The following is a 20,647-nucleotide window of genomic DNA, read 5'->3' as shown; positions in this document are numbered from 1 at the left end:
TCCCTGTCCACATGATAGAGTGGCATGGGGTTTGGACTCAGACAGATCCGGGTGTACACGGTCACTTAAAAGACATCATTTACTAAATGCTAGTTGTCTCATATCCATTGTATCTCATAACAAGGAAGTGTTCCATTTAAATTCCTTCCTTTCAAAATGAATCAAGGCAGCTGGCAAAGTATCACGGGATACAAGACAAAATGAACTAAAAAAATAAGTCTGTCATTGGGAAAAAAAAAAAAAAAAAAAAAAGACAAAGGAAGAGAAATGAGATCCAAGAGTGAGACCAGGACAAACAGCAAGGTATGAGGGCCTGGCTACTTGCTACAGATGGGACACAGATTTGCCAACAAAGCTTTCTAAGTAGCCCATGCAAAGAAAGAGGCACTATCAATCTCACGAGGTGGTGTCCACAGATAAAACAGACGTGCTCTTCAGGAAAATTAACAGGCGGGGGGTTGCGGGCAGAGCAGTTCTTCTCTTAGGAAGATACAGGGCCCATTCCAAAACCAAGGGGAGCAGAGAGACCATCTAGGAGCAGGGCTGGTGATCCTGAAAATAGGATCTAGTCCTGTACAAAGACAAATGGACAACTGAAGGCCCGGAGTCCTGTGGTACTGGGCGTGGCCACAGTAACTTCAACTTGGCAAATATTTTAAGCATTTGTAACCAAATACTCATTTTGACCAGGAAAAAAACTATAGCAGGAATCAGAGAACCTCTAGCTCTCAACAATGCTCTGAACAATGCAATGCCCTGGCAAACATGAATCTGGGTATGGAAAATATTGACTCTCCAACAAGGCAGTAGTCAGAGCGTTGGCAGCCTGCAGGCCTCCCTTGGACAAAAGGAGAAATGCCTGGGAAGGCTTCAGGGACTAAAGGGAAGCAGGGGTTCTCCAGCTTCAGTGTGGATCAGAGTGGGGTGGTGGGGGTTTAAATTGCAAAGTTAACTGAGAAAAGTGTATCACTCAAACACAATAACAGAATAGAAATGTATCCACCTTTGCTGGGTAATCAGTTTATTTAGCTAATGAACTATTCAGTGAGCTGAGAATGTGTATTTCCAACAAATTCCCAGGTGATGTTCATGTGGCTGGTTCTGGGACCACACTTTGAGAACCATGGGCACAGCAGAACTCTGGCTAACGGCCAGGCGCGGTGGCTCAAGCCTGTAATCCCAGCACTGTGGGAGGCCGAGGCAGGCGGATCACGAGGTCAGGAGATCGAGACCATCCTGGCTAACACGGTGAACTACTAACACGGTCTCTACTAAAAATACAAAACATTAGCCGGCCGTGGTGGCGGGCGCCTGCAGTCCCAGCTACTCGGGAGGCTGAGGCAGGAGAATGGCGTGAACCCAGGAGGCGGAGCTTGCAGTGAGCCCAGATCGCGCCACTGCACTCCAGCCTGGGTGACAGAGTGAGACTCCGTCTCAAAAAAAAAAAAAAAAGAACTTTGGCTAACTACACATTTGAAGGGGGCTGGGGGTGGTGTGACATTTAAATATCTTTCCGGGAGAACTTCAGCAATTGCCATTACTGACTATAGCCAACTCCAAACCTCAGGCTGGCGTGAGCTGCAATGAAGTAGCTGTCATCGAACCTGGCCTGAGTGGTCTACTCTTTCCTACAGAAAATCCGATCAGAACCTTGACTTGACTACAGGCCATCTGTGACCCTTCTTCCTGTGAAGTCAGGTCAGAGTTTACCATAAAAGTTCGCCCAGCCTAAGACAACATTAACTATGTCACCTGCAAATAGGAAAATGAGCACCTTCCTGTTTTATACAATGTATATCGGAATATCCAGTTTACCAAAACGTGGTCTCCGGTCATTAAGGTAATTCAATCCTACAGACATTTTTGGGGGAGCACAATGTGTGCGCCCCTACTATTCTAAGTCCCGGTGGGTAAGAAGCTGGACTCCCTGGTGCTTAAGCGGGGTGGGGGTGGCAGGGGAGGGAAGAGCACGCTCCTGTGTCTCCTCCCTCTGGGACTCACTCCTACCGTAGTACTGAAGTGGGGGTTTTCTGCCACTCGGTACCAAGGGAGTCCGTCCGTTTTGAACTGGTGTGTCTTAATCCAAAATGGATCCCTGGCCAGGCGGCTCACACCTGTAATTCCAACATTGTGGGAGGCCAAAATGGAAGGGTTGCTTGAGGCCAGGAGTTCAAGACCACCTGGTTAACAGAGCAAGATTCCAGTCTCCACAAAAAATAACAAAAACAGCTGGGTATGGTGGCGCACACCTGTAGTCCTGGCTACTTGCCAGGATGAAGCAGTAGGATGCTTCAGCCCAGGAGTTCGAGGTTACGGTGAGCTCTGATCACACCACTGTACTCCAACGTGGGCAAGAGTGAGACCCCGTCTCTAAAGCAAAATAACAAAACAAAACCCTGATTCTTGTCCTGGGAACAGATGGCAGAAAAAGATAAAAGCCACAATTCACCACATGCCTCCCAACATATTTCTTTTTTTCTGTTTTTTTTTGTTTGTTTGTTTGTTTGTTGTTGTAAGATGGAGTCTTGCTCTGTCACCCAGGCTAGAACACAGTGGTGCGATCTCCCCTCACTGCAACCTCTGCCTCCCAGGATCAAGTGATTCTCCTGCCTCAGCCTCCCAAGTAGCTGGGATTACAGGCACGCACCACCACGCCCAGCTAATTTCTGTGTTTTCAGTAGAGACAGGGTTTCACCAGGTTGGCCAGGCTGGTCTTGAATTCCTGACCTCAGGTGATCCGCCCGCCTCGGCCTCCCAAAGTGCTGGGATTACAGGTGTGAGCCACCGCACCCGGCCCCACCTCAAAACATATTTCTGCACATGGTGGGAAGAGCACAGCTGGCCACACCTAGGACTAACCCAATCTGTGTGTCAGCCACTGACCCATTTTACCAGTGAGGAAACTGAGGCTCAAAGAGGTTAAGTAACTTGCCTTTGGTCACACAGGGAACAAGGGCAGAGCCAGAATGTCAACGGAGGAGTGTACACCCTTTCAACTACACTCTGTGCACAATGTTTAACCTGAGCCTCAGTGCGTTCATTTGTAAGTCACAGAAAATAAGGGGGAATCTAAAGATTTCAGGAGACAACCTGTAGACCGACTCTCATTTAGCAGGGGCCCAAAAAGCGCTTATTCCCATCTACTTCAGCTCATATTAACATAACTACTCTCCTCATGACTACCACTCAAAGAATATACAAAGGACCTATCGTTTTCCCAGAAATAACCTCTCTGTATGAACACGCGCCGCCATTGTGGAATGCCTTCTGTCTACTGAGCACGTCACACGCACAGCTCATTTCATCCTCACGCTAATCATGTAATACAGGCATGACTGTCCCTATCTGACAGAGGAGGAAACAGGGTAGAGTTTAAATCAGACAAGAAAGTACTTTCTCTCCACTATACCACCACATAAGCGTGACTCAATCTCATTTAAATAAGTTCTATTTTCTTTCTCCAAAATAAGAAGGCTGTTATTTGATCACATCGTTAATAATAAAGATGTGTTCAGACCACAAATGGGGATATATATATACACACACACACCTCTATAAACACGTGTAAAATTAAATCACAGTTCTTCCATAAATAAAGCCCTTTTCTTTAATAATATCATGATTACTACCTTTGTCTTTGTGCTGAGGAGGGATTAAACTATACAAAATGTTAGAGTCTAACATGTGTCTGACTGGGCTGACAGGAAAGGCTGGGCAATCTGGGAAATGAATCCCTCCTCTCCCGCAGTCATCAGCATCCAGGCCCCCAGAGGGGCAGGGCAGTGCTCTTTGTTCTGAGACCTCATTTCTCGTGGCCCAGGACAAGGAAGGAACGCAGCTGGTGCTCCGTGCCTAGGAGTGCCCCTCTGTTTATCTGGCATCCAAGTGGCTGCTGAAACCCCATTCCAAGCCTGCCAGGACCCCAAGGACCTTCCAAGTTGGCAGAAAGGACTCCGCGGATCCCACTGACCAGGGCCAGGAGCCCTCCCTTGTCAAACCTGTAGAGCCAGGCAGGGTGGCCATGCCCTTGAACTCCCTCCACACACAGGGTACTAGCAGCTTTGTTTCACCGCAGGCCCTGATGATGCGGCCCACAGAGAGGGGTCCCTGGCAGAGGGGCAAGGGTCGGCATGGATGGGATGGGCTGTGGAGCAAGATAGAGAAAGTATGTGCGAGGGACCCAGAATGGAGGAAAAATAAACAGGCGTCCTTGATCTCGCGCCCCTGGAACTACTGGCCTGACCCCACCTGTGGGCCATTCTGCATGGTGGAGAGGACAGGCCTCTGGGCTCAAGTCCTTGCTCTGTCACTTCTTAGTGGTACAGTCCTGGATGAGCCCCTTAAACTCCCTGAGCCTCAGTTTCTTTGCCTATAAAGTGGGAATAATAATATTTACCTCAACGAATTTTTGTGAGGCCCAGTAAGAAGCGACCCTTGAACCCAGTCTAGATGGGGTCCCCTGTTGTCACTCCTGTGATGCCATGCATTCAATACAGGGCTGTAGTTCAAGGTGCTCTACCACTTATTAACTGTGGAAAAGTGAGTAAAGTTTGCCATGTCTCAGTTTCTTCCTCTGTAAAACAGAGATAATTATAGAGATGGCCTTGTGAGAGTACTAAAGTTAAATGAGTTGGCATATGTAAAGTGCCGAGAGCAGCGTCTGCTACATAAAAAACTGAACATAAGTGCGGTTATTATTATTATTCTTTGAAACTGAATTCTTGACATTTGACATGTCTTTTACACTAGACTATAATTTACTCATCCTTACAGGTATGTACTGAGCACCCATCATGTTTGGATGCTGTTCCAAATGCCAGAACACAGTGATAACACAGACAAGGCCTCTGCTCTCATGAAGCTTACAGTCCAGTTGGGGAGGCAGAAAACCAAAAAGAGAATGCCAAGTCTAACGAGTGCTACGGGAAGAATAAAAGAGGGTGAGGTGAAAGAACATGTCGTCAGAAAGGTTTCTCTTGGGCCTCGGGAGTATCGAGGAGCCAGCTGTGTAAAGATCTGGGGCAAGAGGGTTCTAGGCAGACAGAATGCAAGAGCCAAGGCCTTGAGGCAGGAATGCACTTGGCACGTCTGAGGACTAGAAGGCTCTGTGTGGCAGGAAGGTAGATCATGTGGGGGCCTGAGGCCAAGGCAAGGGCTTAGGTTTTATTATAAAAGATGGGAAGTCAGTTCAGCTGAGGTGGGGAATAGTGGTGACACGATCTGGCTTATATTTTAAATAGATCCAACATGACTGCTGGGTAGAGAGTGGCTTAGAGTCAGTCTCCCCAAGCAGTCATGTTGGATCTATTTAGTACCCCCACTTCAGTACTTACAGTAAGAGTGAGGTGGAGGTTATAAGCAAGGAGACAAGTTAGGAGATACGATGAAAAATGACAGTGGCTTAGACTATCTAAGCTGCCCCTAATTTAGACACTGTTCTCAAACAACTCTGCTCAGGAGGTACTAATATTATCATCCCAATTTTACAGATGTAGAAAGTATGGCATAGAGGCCAGGCGCAGTGGCTCACGCCTATCATCCCAGCACTTTGGGAGGCCAACGTGGGAGGATCACTTGAGCCCAGAGGTTCGATACCAGCCTAGGCAACATAACAAACCCTGTCTCTACTAAAAATAGAAAAATTAGCTGGGTGTGAGGTGCATGCCTTTAATCCCAGCTACTGGGGAGGCTGAGGCACAAGAATCACTTGAACTTGGGAGGTGGAGGTTGCAGTGAGCTGAGATTGTGCTACTACACTCCAGCCTGGGTGACAGAGCAAGAGTGTCTCAAAAAAAGAAAAACAAACAAAAAGAAAAAGTATGGCATAGAGGGGTTAAATAACTTCCCCAAGGCACACAAATGTGGGGAGCTGAGGTGCAAACCCACACAATCTGATCTACAGCCTGTGTGCTTAACCACTGCACCACACTGCTTCCTAGACAAGTAAAAATTGCCCCAGGAACATGAAGGCAGAGATCCTATTTGTATTCAAGATAGCACTCGCCTGGCACAAAGTAAACCCTCAATAAATGTTTGCTGAATGAATGAATGAATGATGTGGAAATACTTTTGTAAATTGAGAAATGCTCACGTAGATATTCTTATTGCTAAGTCCTTCAACTAACAGAAATTCCACTCATCTCACATTTTTGTCTAATGCTTAATACATTTTCCTGGGAAAAAGAAAAGAACTGAGGCAGGACACTTATTAGAGGCAAACAGTAGCTTGACAAACCTGGCCTGGGACAGATTCAAGAGGTCTGGCTAAGAAAACTCCTGAGGTTGGCATCTTGTCCATTAGAGCCTCCAGAACTTGGAGAAAGTTCCATTCCACCCAAGGAATCATCTGCCCACCCCCATCCTCTATCTTTCTATCTATTCTATTTAAATTGTCAGTTTACATGGCACTTTCAAGCATTTTTTCTCATGCAGATGGGAAAATATTTAAAATATGGGTGGCCTCAAGAGAAAGGCCTGATACAAATAATATAGTACTTCTTACTTCTGAACGATGGTTGGATACACATACTCATGGCAAGAGAACAGCCTTTTGTCTTCCTGGCCCATTTACTGTCTTTGGAGTCACTTCTTTGGGTATGGCCTGGGCAGTCCCAGCAGGAAGGCTGTGTGGGCTTCTCCCCAGTGAAATCCAGAACCATGAGCCATTCTTGTCCTGTTTCACATGGTCAGGAGGGAGAAAGGACGCTGGCAGATGAAGGAAGCCCAGAGCTGGAAGGGACCCTAGCCAAACCCTAACATTTTACAGTCAGCTGGATTCTGGTGCCCTTTCCACTGTATCCTGGGGGTTTTCTCACACTTTTGCGATGGAGTGAATCCCTTTTTAATGATCTCCCACTCCTTGCAAAAAGAACACTTATCTACTTACTTTACCTACTGTTAAGATGGGCTTACGGGCATTAATATTATTTTTCAGTTGGTTCTTCTGGAGGCATTCTGATTAGCCCCATTTTACAGCGGGAAAACCAACGTTCTTTAAAAAATGAGACAAGCTCTAAATTCTGGGAAACCCCAGGTCTCTAACCCCAAATTTGTGGGTCTCTTGCTGTGTGTCAGGGACTGTTCAGTGAGTCACCTATATGAACACCTCGGTGCTGGCATTATTATACCTATTTTTTTGGATGTGGAAACTGAGCTCAGGGTGGGTATTTTTGAGCACAGTCACAGAGCCAGAACTCATATCTGGCTGTCACACAAGGCCATCCCTTTTCTGGAGTGCCACTTCTGGAATGTCCTGGTGGATCCCTGCCCTCTTCGGGGGGTGCGTGTGCGCGGAAGGAATGCTTTATTGGCCAGACATACACAAGCCTTCACCTCTCCAGGACCAGGAAAGGCGGTCTTGCAGTCTCCCCAACTCCTTCGCGAACTTCCCATAGGTGGTCAGGGCGCGCGGCTGCAGGACCACGGCCCAGCTTTGTCTCCCCCACCTGAGGAGCCTGCACCAGGCCGCGCCCCACACCGCCCCACCTCCGCCCACAAGGCCGGCGACCACACGGTCACCCGCGCCCACGGCCGCCTCCATCTTACATTTGGGGATCATTATTTATTCCCCATCCTTACAAACACTTCATGAGCACCGTGCTCGCCCTACTCCGCCCCTCCCACCCCGACTCCTCTGCCCTCTGCATCCCCTCCCTCAACTGCCAGAGCCGGGATCCCAGGTGGGCGCAGGATTCAAAGTGGAAGGTTTGGACACCGCAGTTCCAGTTCCCGGTCCCCCTGAGCCGGGACTGAGGGGATTCCCCCTCATCTGGAAACGCCGACAGGCTTCAGCTAGGCTGGGGCCACCGCCTCAGCTGGAGAGAACCTGCCCGGGCCAACACACACCTCTCGGGCAGCTCAGAGAGGCGGCGAAGGCAGCGCGGGGGCAGGGGGAGAGGCGTGCCCGCGTGTGTGCGTGAGTGTGCGCGTGTGAGGGTGAGTGTGTGAGCATAAGTGTGTGTGTGTTGGGGGTGTATGCGCAGGCGCGCGTGCGTATTAAGATCCGGGGTGTAATTCCGCAACGAAGGTCCAGGAGATCGGGCATCGCTAGTATGGACAGAGCTTTGTGTCCAAACAGGCAGTGCAGGGACTAACCCGCGAGGGCGGGGAGCGGGGTTCTCCCGGGAGGGGCAAGGCGAGGAGCCGAGGCTGGGCACGGGAGGGGTGCGGGATTCCTAACCTGGACGGGACGCCTGGATGTGGGAAGCTCTGGACCTGGGCTTCTGCCGGAGGATCCGTGCGCCCCAGCCCAGGCTGCTCGGGCGCGGGTGACACCCACACCCCAGGGATGCTCCACGCCAGGCAACGCGCACTGGCCGTCAGGTCGGGTTCCCGAAACGGCGCCCGCAACAGCGGGGAGAGGGGTGGCCTTTAGGGGGACGCCACACCTCCCGCCCCGACCCGGCTCCCCGGATCCTCCGGGCGCCTCGCCCGCCGCCCACCGGGCCCCACCCCGGGCGCGGAGGCCGCACCACCCGGCCCGGGGCTTCCCCGGCGGAGCATGCGGGGAGTAGGACGCGGGTTACGCCCCCCCACTAGGCGCCCACCGCCGCCCACCGCGCGGTAGCCCGGGCGCAGGGATGCACCGCCGCGTCCACACTCCCGCCGGCTCCGGCGGTCCCTCCCCCAGGCACTCACAAAATTGTCGCCGCAGCCGTTGTCCGGACACAGCACATAGAAGGAGACGCCGGGGTCGGCGTAGAAATCCATCCTGCGCTCGGTCTCCTCGGTGGCGATGAGCTCGAAGGGCGTGTTGGAGCACCATTTCTCCGCAACGTCGGCCAGCTGCTGGAAATCCATTGCGGCCCCGCGCCCGCCTCCCGCCGCCGCCCGCCCTCCCGCTCCTCGGCGCCCTCCTCCCGGGCGGGCAGCGCGGCGCTCGGCTCGGCCTGCGCGGGCTCCTCCGGGGCCGGGCTGGGCCGGCGGGGACTGTTTACATGCGGTGCGGAGTGGGGCGGGCGGCGGCCGGGGACAGCGCGGCGCCGCGCCCGCGGCTCCTCCTCCGCCCCGCCTCCCCCCGCCCCCTTGCGGGCCGCCGAGGGGGTTGGCGCGGCCGGGCCGGGACGCGGGGCGGCGGGAGGGGCAACCGGCACCCCCGTGGGCGCCCGGATTTTCCTGGGCGCTCCCGCCCCCCTTTATTTTTAAACAAACCCGGAGCATCCTGGGGCCCTGGCCATCGCGGGGCCGCCCCGGGCCGTGACGTCATGGACCCCAGCCAATCACCGGAGCCTGAGACCGCGCCGCGGCCTGCGAGCCCGGTGACGTCACAGCGCGGGCCTGGAATCCGCAGCTTCGCTGGTTACCTGGAAGCGGTGCGAGCGCCCAATACCTGGTTAGCGTTTCTGTGGAGTTAGAAAGCCCACGAAGCGTTTACCCAAATGCGATTTAAATGCAAGGGAGGCCAAAGAACTGCAGATAACTTGGACCTTGTCTGGGGCTAGCACTGGAGGAGCTGAGAAAATCTAGGGAAAAGGGAGTTTTTCTTTTTGCAGAAACCAAAGTTCTGTTCTCCGATTGATTTAAGGAATGTGTCGTCTTAATGCATTTATCAGACACTAATATGAATGTTCACTTGCAAAGGAAGGGCGTGTGATTATTTTTATTTGCGTTAATAAAGCTGAATATTTCTTAGAAATAAGCCTCGTAAGACTGGCTTCAGTATTACTCAGCTTGAATTCACATTGCATAACCTAAAAAGGTCAAGAGGATAAAGCACATTTTAAAACAAGGGTGTGTGGCCCAACGATTGCACCTGTTGAGTGCTCACTGGCTGCCATGTACCGGACAGGCATTACTGGATTGCAGAAAATGCACTAGGGTCCTCGCCCACAGGACTTGAACACTACAAACACAGACACGTTATAAACATTCAGCCAGATTTTTTCTCTAAAGTGTGTCTTCTGAACCAGGCACTGTGCACGAATTTACATTCCCACCAACACGTGTATGTGTTTCCTTTTCTCTGCACCCTCGTCAACATCGGTTGTTTTTTGACTTTTTAATCATAGCCATTTTGACTGGTGTGAGATTGTATCTCATTGTGGTTTTAATGTGCATTTCTGTGATGACTAGTGGATGTTGAGCATTTTTTCATATGTTCGTTGGCCGCTTGTTTGTCTTTTTTGAGAAATACCTATTCATGTCCTTTGCCCACTTTTTATTGGGGTTGTTTTTTTCTTGTTGAGTTGTTTGAGTTCCTTCTAGATTCTGGATATTAGTCCTTTGTCAGATGCGTAGTTTGCAAATATTTTCTCTCATTCTGTAGGTTGTCTGTTTACTCTGTTGATTATTTATTTTACTGTGCAGAAGCTTTTTAGTTTAATTAAGGCCCATTTGTCTATTCTTGTTTTTGTTGCACTTCCTTTGGGGTTTTAGTCATAAATTATTTGCCTAGGCCAATGTTGCAAGGAACTGAATTCTGCCAACAACACGAATGAGCTTCAAAAGGAGATTTTTTTCTCAAACTTGTCTTTTCCAGACAAGAACTGAGCCTATTACTATGATTTCAGCCTTGGCAGAACCTGAGCAAGAACCCAGTGATGCCATGGCTGTGCTGGGACTTTCAGAACTGTGGACTAATAAATAGGTGTTGTTTTAAGCTGTTAGGTCTTTTTAAATTCTTCATGCAAAGCAGTAGAAAACTAATACACAGGACAATGAAGGAGATAGGCACATGAATATAAAAATGCAATATGCTGTTGTAAAGTTACAAAATGTTCCTTAAAAAAAAAAGTATGGGTGTCTCCAGATAGCACAAGCTTCCTTGCAGTTTTACCTGGCACCACCATTTAAAGCATAATATGTGTTCCAAAAATGAATTCCTTAAATTCGAGATGAAAATATGAAAAATACATTCTTTTTTTCCTTTTTGGGAAAGAGTTTTGTTTTGTTTTGTTTTGTTTTGTTTTAAATCCATGTGTTTTACAATAGTCAAATTTGCTCCAAGTGATGAATGATCACAATTATGAAGTTATGTTTATTTAACAAATAGTTTTTGTCAGAAAATGAAAAGTTCTTATGAAAAATAGAATTTTGGGTACAAAGCAATTGGTCAGTGAAATGGATACTGTTGGGTTTCCTTAGAAATGCATTGAGAGCAACAGCAAAAGCTTCAGAACTCCATGTCTGCATTGATTCCTCCCTCTGCCATTTTAAGTTTTATGTCCAGTTGCAACTTCCTTCATTGCTCGGAGCTCAGTTTTCTTTTCTGAAAACAGGGACAACAGTGACATAAAGTATATAAAGTCCTTATTCTAGAACCTAGCACATAGTAAGAGCTCAGTACATGCCATTATTACTCTTAATCTACTTCTTAGGGATGATGTGTAAGAAGATCAGCTAATGAATTTTTAAAGTAAAATTCAGGAGTGACATGAGGATGATATGATTGGTAATATTGGTCACAGATGAACCTAAATCTCATTTTTTCCCCACGTCTTTAGAGCAGGGTTTCTCAACAGCAGCACTATTGATATTTGAAGCCAAAAATTCTTTGTTATTGGAGGCTGTCCTGCACATTGCAGGATTTTTAGCCACATTCCCTGGCCTCCAGCCACTAGATGCCTGTAGCATCTCTCTCTACCCTCCCCTCTCTCCACTGTGACAAGCAAAAATTTCTCCAGACATTGCCAAATGTCCCCAGAGTGCAAAATTGCCCCTACTTGAGAACCACAGATTTAGAGAGAAAGGTCTTGCAACAGTTGTGTTTTGGTCATTTTTACTAACTAATGGAAAGGGTGTGCACATAAAGCAGCTGAAATTCATCCTGGAAAGTCCATCTGCAGAAGCTGCTTGAAACTTTGTTTCCTTAGAACAACTGGAAAAGCCAACAGTTGCTTAGCTAAGAAGATCATAAACCTTTGCCCTGCCTCCCTCCTGCTTGGGGAGAGTTCTGTGAGGCATCCCAGGTTGTAGGGATGTACTGAGGCCTCATGCACAGGGCAGTGGTCATTTCAGAACTCCAGCCAGGTGTTTTGTGCAGCCAGTAGGTGAAGAAACACCAGGGGCTCCCATACCCCCTGTCTTGTGTTCCTATAGCCTTTGGCTGTGGTTTGGAAGTAGAAGGAAAATTAAAACTTCTCCCTAGCCAGGCGTGGTGGCTCACACCTATAATCATCCCATCACTTTGGGAGGCTAAGGTGGGTGGATGACTGAGCCCAGGAGTTCGAGACCTGCCTGGGCAACATGGTGAAAACCTGGCTCTACTAAAAATACAAGAATTAGCTGGGCATGGTGGCATGTGCCTGTAGTCCCAGCTACTTGGGAGGCTGAGGTGGGAGAATCCCTTGAGTCCTGGAGGTCGAGGCTGCAGTGAGCCATGATCACACCACTGCCCTCCAGCCTAGGTGACAGAGGGAAGCCCTATCTCAAAAAACAAAACAAACAAACAAAAAAACTTATCCCCACCAGCAGGCAGAGTTGTACAATCTTCATCGTATTTAAGGAATGCTTCTGTTCATTTATAGAAATCTGGGCTTTGCTGTCTCTGAAAATCACCATTTGCCTTTGGGAGATGTGTGTTGGCAAGAAGAGGAGACATATTCAAACCCCACTGGCTAGGACATCAGGAGCTCAGTATGGAATCTACAGGCCACCCTAGACTGTCCTGCTAATGCTGACTCTTCTGCCCATCTCTGTTCTCAAGTTCTCCATGGCTTTTATTCTAGTGTAAGTTTGATGTTAACATAATTTGACCTTTGATTCACTCACTCCTATGTTGTAAGTCTGTTTAATTAGCCCTACTTTTTTGATAAATCTGCTCTATCCACATAGGAGTTATACAGTAGGAGGAGGTAGGTAGAGAGGGAAGCGTAGGTGGTTCCACATTCACCCTTCACCTGAGCCCAAGGTTGTCTCATTGTATCAAGAGAGACTGTAGACCCCAGGTTCCATGAGACGGTGGTCAGGAGAGAGGTGTTTGATGGGAGAGGTGAAAAGACCATAGGATCTGGAGAAGTAACTCCCAGGAGAGCAACACAGGAAGGATGAGAGCTGTCTTCTCCCTGCACTGTGCTCCAAAACAATGAGCCCGGCAGTGGGGCGGGGAGGATAAGTAGAGGACAGATATGAGTTAAGCCTGTGCCAAAGGTTATGTGTCACTGCAACTAGAGTCTGAAAGAAAATCAAGTTGGAAGATCAGCAAAAGTTGAAGATCTATATAAATGAGTCATTGTGATTTATCCCAAATGCCCAGTAAAGCTCTGGGAAAGGATTTCCTTCAGCCTGCTACTCTGGGGCTAGGAAAATTCATTCTGAATTTTCTTTCTGAATCTTCCAACCTTAGTTTTTACAAAATTATTTCCTTTTTGGACATTCCTCTGAAAGGTTGGGATGTAGAATTTGAGCGAGTTAGGGGTTACATGATTTGGTTACATTTGCCTTCAAAAAATGCCTAGCTGATCACATTCACCTGGTAAACATTTTCCTTTTATATATGTCAAAGAAACAGAAATACTTACGATTTGGTTTTTAGCTTCTTTATTCATTTGAACACTTCAATATTCTGTCTTCTTCAATGATTCCCCCTTGCCCGTATTTTCAGCTGGAACAGTTTCTCATTTTCCCTATTTCTGAACACTTTCAAGGGCTTGCTTTAGTAAGCCCAACACACAAAACGTCCCTTTCGGCAAAATCTCAGCGGTGGTGCTAAGGGACTAACACAGACTTTAAGGTCACAAAACCATTGTTTTAACATTTTTCTCTGTTACTTTTCTGATAATGATGACAGTTCTGTCTCTATTATGTTTGTTGAGGCTTACTAGTACCCAGTGATATTAGCTTGTCCTCTAGAGAGAGGTCCCAAGAGTATTACACCAGATCTCCTACGAAGATATGGGATTTCCTCTAGGAAAAGGTGTGTATCCAGGTAATTTACTAAGCCGAAAGCTGCTGTGATTCTATGGCAGCCTTATCTCTTATGACACACCCATTTACTATGATTCGGTGATCTGGATGATGGCACAGAGTGCTGTACTAAAGCCTGCCCCAGATGGTGGGTGTGCATGTCATCAGCTATGATAATGGGAAAGTGGCTAATGGAAAGAGCACAGCTCAGATATGTGACACAATGGAAACATTTGGGCGTTAGAAAGACTTCAAATTATAACTTTGCCACTAATTAATTGTGTGATCTTGGATAAGTTACTTAACCCCTGCAAACCCCAGTTTTCTCATCCGTAAAAATGGAATAAGGACATATGCCTCATGAACTTGTAAGGATCTGAGAAAATAAATATGTGAGTGTGTGACAGAGTGAGATAGGGAAGGAATGCAGTGATTAAACAAGATTTTTAAAATGTGAGGAATTTGACTATATACCCAAAGTTCTTATAGCATGACCTTTGGTCTATAATGCATGTAGAGGTATTGACTTAATTCTAGATTTTGTTAAATCAGGTGTACATGTTGAAAATTTTAAGGTGTATCAATTAGAAATTGCATTCATCTGATAATAAAAATCTTGACTAAAGTGACTTGAACAAGATAGAAGTTTCTGTTTGTTTCTCACATGAATGAGATCTGGAGGTGGGCAGTGCAGGATGGAATTGGCCGCTTCTTAATAATCAGGGTTTTAGCTCTTCTTTCTGCTTTACCGTCCTTAGTGTGTGGCTTCCATCCTCAGAGTTGCCTCATGGTCCATGATGGTTTCCGGAGCTCCATCTACACCCACGTTGCAAGCAGTATAAAAGGGGGAAGGACAGAGGAACACAGGCCAACTGTAATTACTCTTTTAGTCCCAACCAGCAACTTCCTGTTACATATTATTGTTTCCTTTGTATCAGTAGTTTTTCAGCAAGGTATATTTTCCAGAATTTTATTGCTAAGGAAGAAAAGGAGAATGACTATTGCAGGGTGCTAGAGTTTGAATATTTGACCTTCCAAGCCTCATGTTGAAACTTCATCCCCGGTGGTGGAGGCAGGGCCTAGTGGGAGGTGTTTGGCTCATGGGGGTGGATCACACATGAATGGCTTGGTGCCATCCTTGCAGTAATGAGTGAATTCTCACTCTGTTCACTCCCGAGTGCTGGTTGTTAAAAAGAGCCTGCACCCTCCCCTACCTTCCTTCCTCTCTTGCCTTGTGATCTCTCCACACAGGCTCCCCTTCTCTCTTCTACCTTGAGTGGAAGTAGCCTGAGGTCTGCACCAGGTGCAGATGCTGGTGCCATGCTTCTTGTACAGCCTGCAGAACAATGAGCCAAATAAACCCCTTCTCTTTATAAACTACACAGCCTCAGGTATTCTTTTATAGCAACAAAAATGGACTAAAACACAGGGCATCTAACAGTCTCTGCCACAAAGGTAACCACTAAGTATTAGAAAAAGAATGAAAAATTCCAAACGAGTAGAAAGAAAAATGGAAAATAAAAAAAAATCTCCATCAATCCAGTAGATAGCGAGAAAGGAATAAAAAGAAGCCAAGGTGGAATAACTAATTCCAATTAAGTGTAATCATAATCAATGTGAATATGGGAATCAATGTGTGACTTCACCCACAGATGAAAACACAGAGTGCCAGACAGAATAAACCAAACAGCCGGGCACAGTGACTCACATCTATAAACCCCGCACTTTGGGAGGCCAAAGCAGGAGGATTGCTTGAGCTCAGGTGTTTGAGACCAGGCTGGGCAACATAGTGAGGCCTTGTCTCTACAAAAAATAAAACATTAGCTGGGCATGGTAGCCTGTGTCTGTAGTCCCAGCTACTTAGGAGGCTAAGGTGGGAGGATCGTTTGAGCCCAGGAGGTTGAGGCTGCAGTGAGCTGTGATCATGCCACTGCACTCCAGCCTGGGTAACAGAGCAAGATTTTGTCTCAAAATAAATAAATAAATAAATACATAAAAATAAAGCAAAACTCATCTATATGCTGTTTACAAGAGACACAATTTCTAATAGAGAAAGTATGAAAGCAAAGAAATAGGAAAATATACAATAGGCAAATAACTTTAAAGGATACTTTTTAAAAAAAGGTAAAATCATGACACATAAAAATAGAGGCTGAAACATCAAAGATTTTATTTAACTTCTTAATTAACTCATAAGGGAACTAATAAGATGCTATATAGGAGCATTCAATGTACTACACTTTTATCATTGAATCAGGAATGCTGAAATGAATGTACAAATAGATGTAAAACTGGTTAATATCCATGGGACAATAATCAATTGCTATTCACGGAACACAATTTTTATTTCTATAGACAAAAACTTTTTACATTCCTGTAAGTGTTCTATATAGGAGCTCAAAGATAATGAAAGGCACATCATTTATAGAATCAGAAAACTTGGAAGGGGGGTGCTCTAAAACAAGGCACAGTTTTCCACTGAAGACACCAGTCCACCTTTCGGTCTATTTCAAAGTCTTTTACAATTTTTCCCTGGTGTCCCCTTTCGTTTCGTGATCATAACAATTCCAAAGGAAGATTATTCTTAAGTTTGGCTTGCAAAATCCAGGTCCATGTAGTGTTAATCACTTACAAAGTTAACTTCTGTCTAGAAGTTTGAATAAGGAATCCCAAATGATCTTTTAGAACCTTTTACCAAAAAATGTCACCCATAGTATCTATATGTTTGGGTTAATTTCTTTCTTTTTTAAATTCCTCCAAATTTCTTGAGTTATCTGGCCTGACAGGAATAATATTCCTCACCTCCTATAAGGCTAGGATCCTATAAGCCAGACACCAGCCAGTTTTCCTAGGAGGGCTTTGTATGCATTGGCTCCATAAGTAAAGTCAACTTTAGCTTCTGAAAAGTGGCTGGTCACATCTGATAAAATAAGCATCATTCTCAAAAAGGACACTCCAGGTAAGGCCCTGGTTGTACAACTGATTCATCCAATTATATCCTAGTAAGAAGGATAAGATATTCCTGTTGAGCTTTTACATATAACTATATTGCCATGAAAAGCAAAGAGATTCAGTAAGTTTCTGGATTCTATAGGATCAGTGAGAGTCAAATACAATTTTTAGATGTTTCATTTCAGTTTATGATATGGTTTGGCTGTGTCCCCACCCAAAACTCATCCTAAATTGTAGGTCCCATTAATTCCCACATGTTGTGGGAGGGACCTAGTGGAAGATAATTGAAACATGGGGGCGAGTCTTTCCCATGCTATTCTCATGATAGTGAATAACTCTCACGAGATCTGATAGTTTTATAAAGAGGAGTTTCCCTGCACAAGTTCTCTAGCCTGCTGCCATGTGAGACGTGCCTTTCACCTTCCACCATGATTGTGAGGCTTCCCCAGCCATGTGGAACTGTGAGTCCATTAAGCCTCTCTTTTGCAAATTGCCCAGTCTCTGATAAGTCTTTACCAGCAGTGTGAAAATGAACTAATACAATTTACAAAACTAGTCTACTAAATTTTATAGGTTATAGATAGCTTAGAAAAAATCGGTTTATGTCTACAACCAGACTATAGAACATTGAAACAAAATCAACAACATTATTTTAAAAAACACAATAAAATTTCCCTTTTCAGTTCATTTAGTCTTATGTAAGTAACTCTTGTTCTGAGGATCTTGGGTTAGCAGTTCTCCAGACTAAAAGGAGTCCTAGAGATCTTGACTGAGTTTACTCATCTGAGCTGAGAGTTATCTAAGAGATACCAGCTCAGAAAGCTATACCCAAGAGTCTATGTTTTAAAGTATCAACAGTTTGAAGTATCCAATATAGTCCTTCTCCATGAAGCTCTGAGACTGTCTTTCTTGGTTGAAGACACAAAATCTGGCCTGTAGCTTATAGCAGGGTCTTCACACAAGCCTGCAGGGCCTTAGTACAAGCCTGAGACTGTCCTTGGCTGAAGACACAAAATCTGGCCTGTAGCTCATAGCAGGGCCTTCACATAAGCCTCAGAGTGAGAAAAAAAAAAAAAATTCTGCAGATGACAGAGACCTAGAGTGGCTGTTTGTAATTTATAACTGGTAGCCCTCAAATGTGACAGGTCAGATGAGGGGTGCATAACTTTAATGCAACCAGTAAAGAAATGTGGTTGCTTCTGTGGCAAGCCAAAGATAATAAAGTCGTTCCAAAAAATAAAAATAAAAAAATAGGCAAGTTGTCTCTAAGGATAATAATTAAGTTTGCATTCAAAAAAATCTGATTTATAAAAATGGAGGAACACAATTTTTATGGAGAAAAATACATTGAGATATAACATAATTATGAGACATAATATACCAAATATATGAAGTAAAGAGATTCAGCAGTAGGGCCTAGGCATTTTATTTTTTATAAAACTCCACAGTTGAAAACAACTAGCTTAGGAGATAGTAAATTCAAATTAAAAATCTAAGACTGTGGCCAGGCTAAGGAAACATTTTAAATAATAACTGAAATTAGGATTGAGAACACTACACTGTTGTCTAATATCACTGGGCAAAGCATTGTCGGGACTCTGATAAATACATGAAAACACAACAAACCAATTTTATAAGAGTTTGATCAGTGTTTTCCTTGAGGGTAAAAATAAATCATGAGCAGTCAGGGCACTGATATATCTCCAGGGATTTCCTCTAAAGTTCAGATGCTCCTTGGTTTCCAATGAGGTTAAATCCCAATAAACTCATCGTAAATCAAAAATGTCAGAAGTCAAAAATGCACTTACTACCCCAATAAACCCAGTTGAAAAATCATAAGTCAAACCATTATAAGTTAGGGACCATCTGTATGCCATTTCTGAAATAGTTACATTAACAATATTTTATCTACACAAATTTCACTTAGGAAAGACTAAGTACCTTCTCTGGTTTGATAACTCTTCTCATACAAATCCTACAATAGTAACACATCAAAGAAACCTAACCCTTTTTATGTGATGAAAGAAACAAGTTTGTGATTTTCAAGGGACCCACTGGAAAATCTCAAAGATATTTTAGGTGTAATAGATATCCTAATTTTCTATATATTAAAAAATAGGGAAAATGTTAAATTTTATGTTCCATGTATTTTACTACCATAAAAAAGGTTTAAAAATTGTGATGAAAGAATGGCAAAAAAAAAAAAAAAAAAAAAAAAAAAAATCTGATCTTTTTTTATTTTTTCCTAAATTTAATATCTGATTTTCTTGCGAGAACAAAAATTTAAAAAAAAAAAAAAACTTATCAGAACATATTTGAATGCTCAATTAAGATAGGATCTTGGGTGCCTTAGAAACAATACTTTATTACTTATTTGAGTCACAAAAAAAGCATTTTGAAATAAACATAGAAGGCAACATGATTAAAAAGAACCTTTGCTCTTTCATAAATGAAAACCTTTTGTACTTTTTCTTTTTAAATAGTCGAGGATCTAGTAAGGTCAACAGAAAGCACAGGAAATTATTCTGATAAGACCTAGAATCTTTGCTATCCAGGCAGATTACACAGCAAGTAATGAATAACCTTTTACATTGTCGGTGAAAGCATTAATCAGTAAAACAACGAAAAAGGCTTACCAAAATTAGGCAAACTTTGCTAAGATTTCAACAGATTATGGAGCTCCTTTTCAGACTCAAGTATTATAAACGAAGGCAAATAAAACTCACTTTCCAAGTTTGTCCTACATTTCGCTCTTTTTTATCCCACACAAACTGACATTTTTCTTTAGAACAGATCTCAGGGGGCCTGCAGGGTCAAAACTAATTTTATAATAATACTAAGATATTATTTGTGTTCACATGCATTCATCATTGCTATCTTCAAATGAATCACTAAATATTTTAAAGATTTTCAGTTTCTATTTTTAATACAGTAAATATTGATAGTCAGAACCCACATAACGAAAGTACTTTGGGGTCCTCCATAAGTCCTAAAAGTGTAAAAGAGGTCAGAAACAAATGAAAAAAGCCCATTTACTGCTTTAGGACAAAATTCTTCTTCTTCCTTGGAAAACAAAAGCACACACACAGTTGTATTTGTCACTACTTCTCCTAGTTTAGTCTTAATAAGTCATATTAAATACATTTTAACCAAAATAGCTGACATCTGTTTACAATGACCCATAGATATAGCCTCTCTGTAGCATATAAAAATAAGAAGTAAAAGCATGTAAAGTTAAACTAGGATTAGCCATCAATGTTTTGGTATTATACCTTACTTGGCTGCATATACTAGAAAGTCAAGTCAAACTAGCTTAAGTAGAAAAGAAAATGCACTGGGTCAGGTAACTGATAAGTTCAGGAACTAGATAACTTCAGGCATGGCTAAATCTAGGTGCCCAGGTAAAGTTATCGGGTATCCATCTCTCTCCATCTCTCGGTTCTGTTTTCCTCTGTGCTGGCTCTGTTCTTCAGCAGTCTATCTTCTCATGCTAAAAAGACAACCCCTAGCAGCTCTAAGCTCATGTGATCCTTAATTTCTCAGAGCTCAAAAACGAGAGATCCACATTCTCTCCTTCTAAGTGCCTGATTATTCTCCCTAAAAAGTCCTTAAGTAGTTCTACTTGGAGCTGAAGCCTACCTCTGAGCCAATCACTGATGCTAGAAGTCTGTGATACTCTAAAAGCTCAGCCTGGATCTCTGGCCCACCCCTGTGTTTGAGGACGGGAATCCCTTGATTGCAGGATCTACCACATCATTCAGAAGAGGGAGCACTTGTTCTCTGCACCAAGTGTGATGCTGAATGTTTTCATTAAAAGGCAGATTTGTTTAGTGGAAAGAAAGCCAGACTGACA

At 44.6% G+C, this 20,647-nt stretch overlaps 1 protein-coding gene across 1 annotated transcript in view; it reads right to left on the bottom strand.

The window, feature by feature from the left end:
- Positions 1-9,121, bottom strand: part of MTURN (maturin, neural progenitor differentiation regulator homolog) — a 29,289-nt gene extending 20,168 nt beyond the window's left edge. Inside the window, exon 1 of the mRNA XM_050783257.1 lies at positions 8,638-9,121. Coding sequence (XP_050639214.1) covers positions 8,638-8,799 — 162 coding nt within the window. The 5' untranslated portion in view covers positions 8,800-9,121. The remainder of the gene's footprint in view (positions 1-8,637) is intronic.
- Between the last annotated feature and the right edge of the window lie 11,526 nt (positions 9,122-20,647).

The sequence above is a fragment of the Macaca thibetana genome, chromosome 3 (assembly GCF_024542745.1).
Source record: "Macaca thibetana thibetana isolate TM-01 chromosome 3, ASM2454274v1, whole genome shotgun sequence".
Classification (NCBI taxonomy): domain Eukaryota; kingdom Metazoa; phylum Chordata; class Mammalia; order Primates; family Cercopithecidae; genus Macaca; species Macaca thibetana.
Note: the sequence above shows the minus strand (reverse complement) of the source record. Positions and strands in the feature narration are given on the sequence as shown.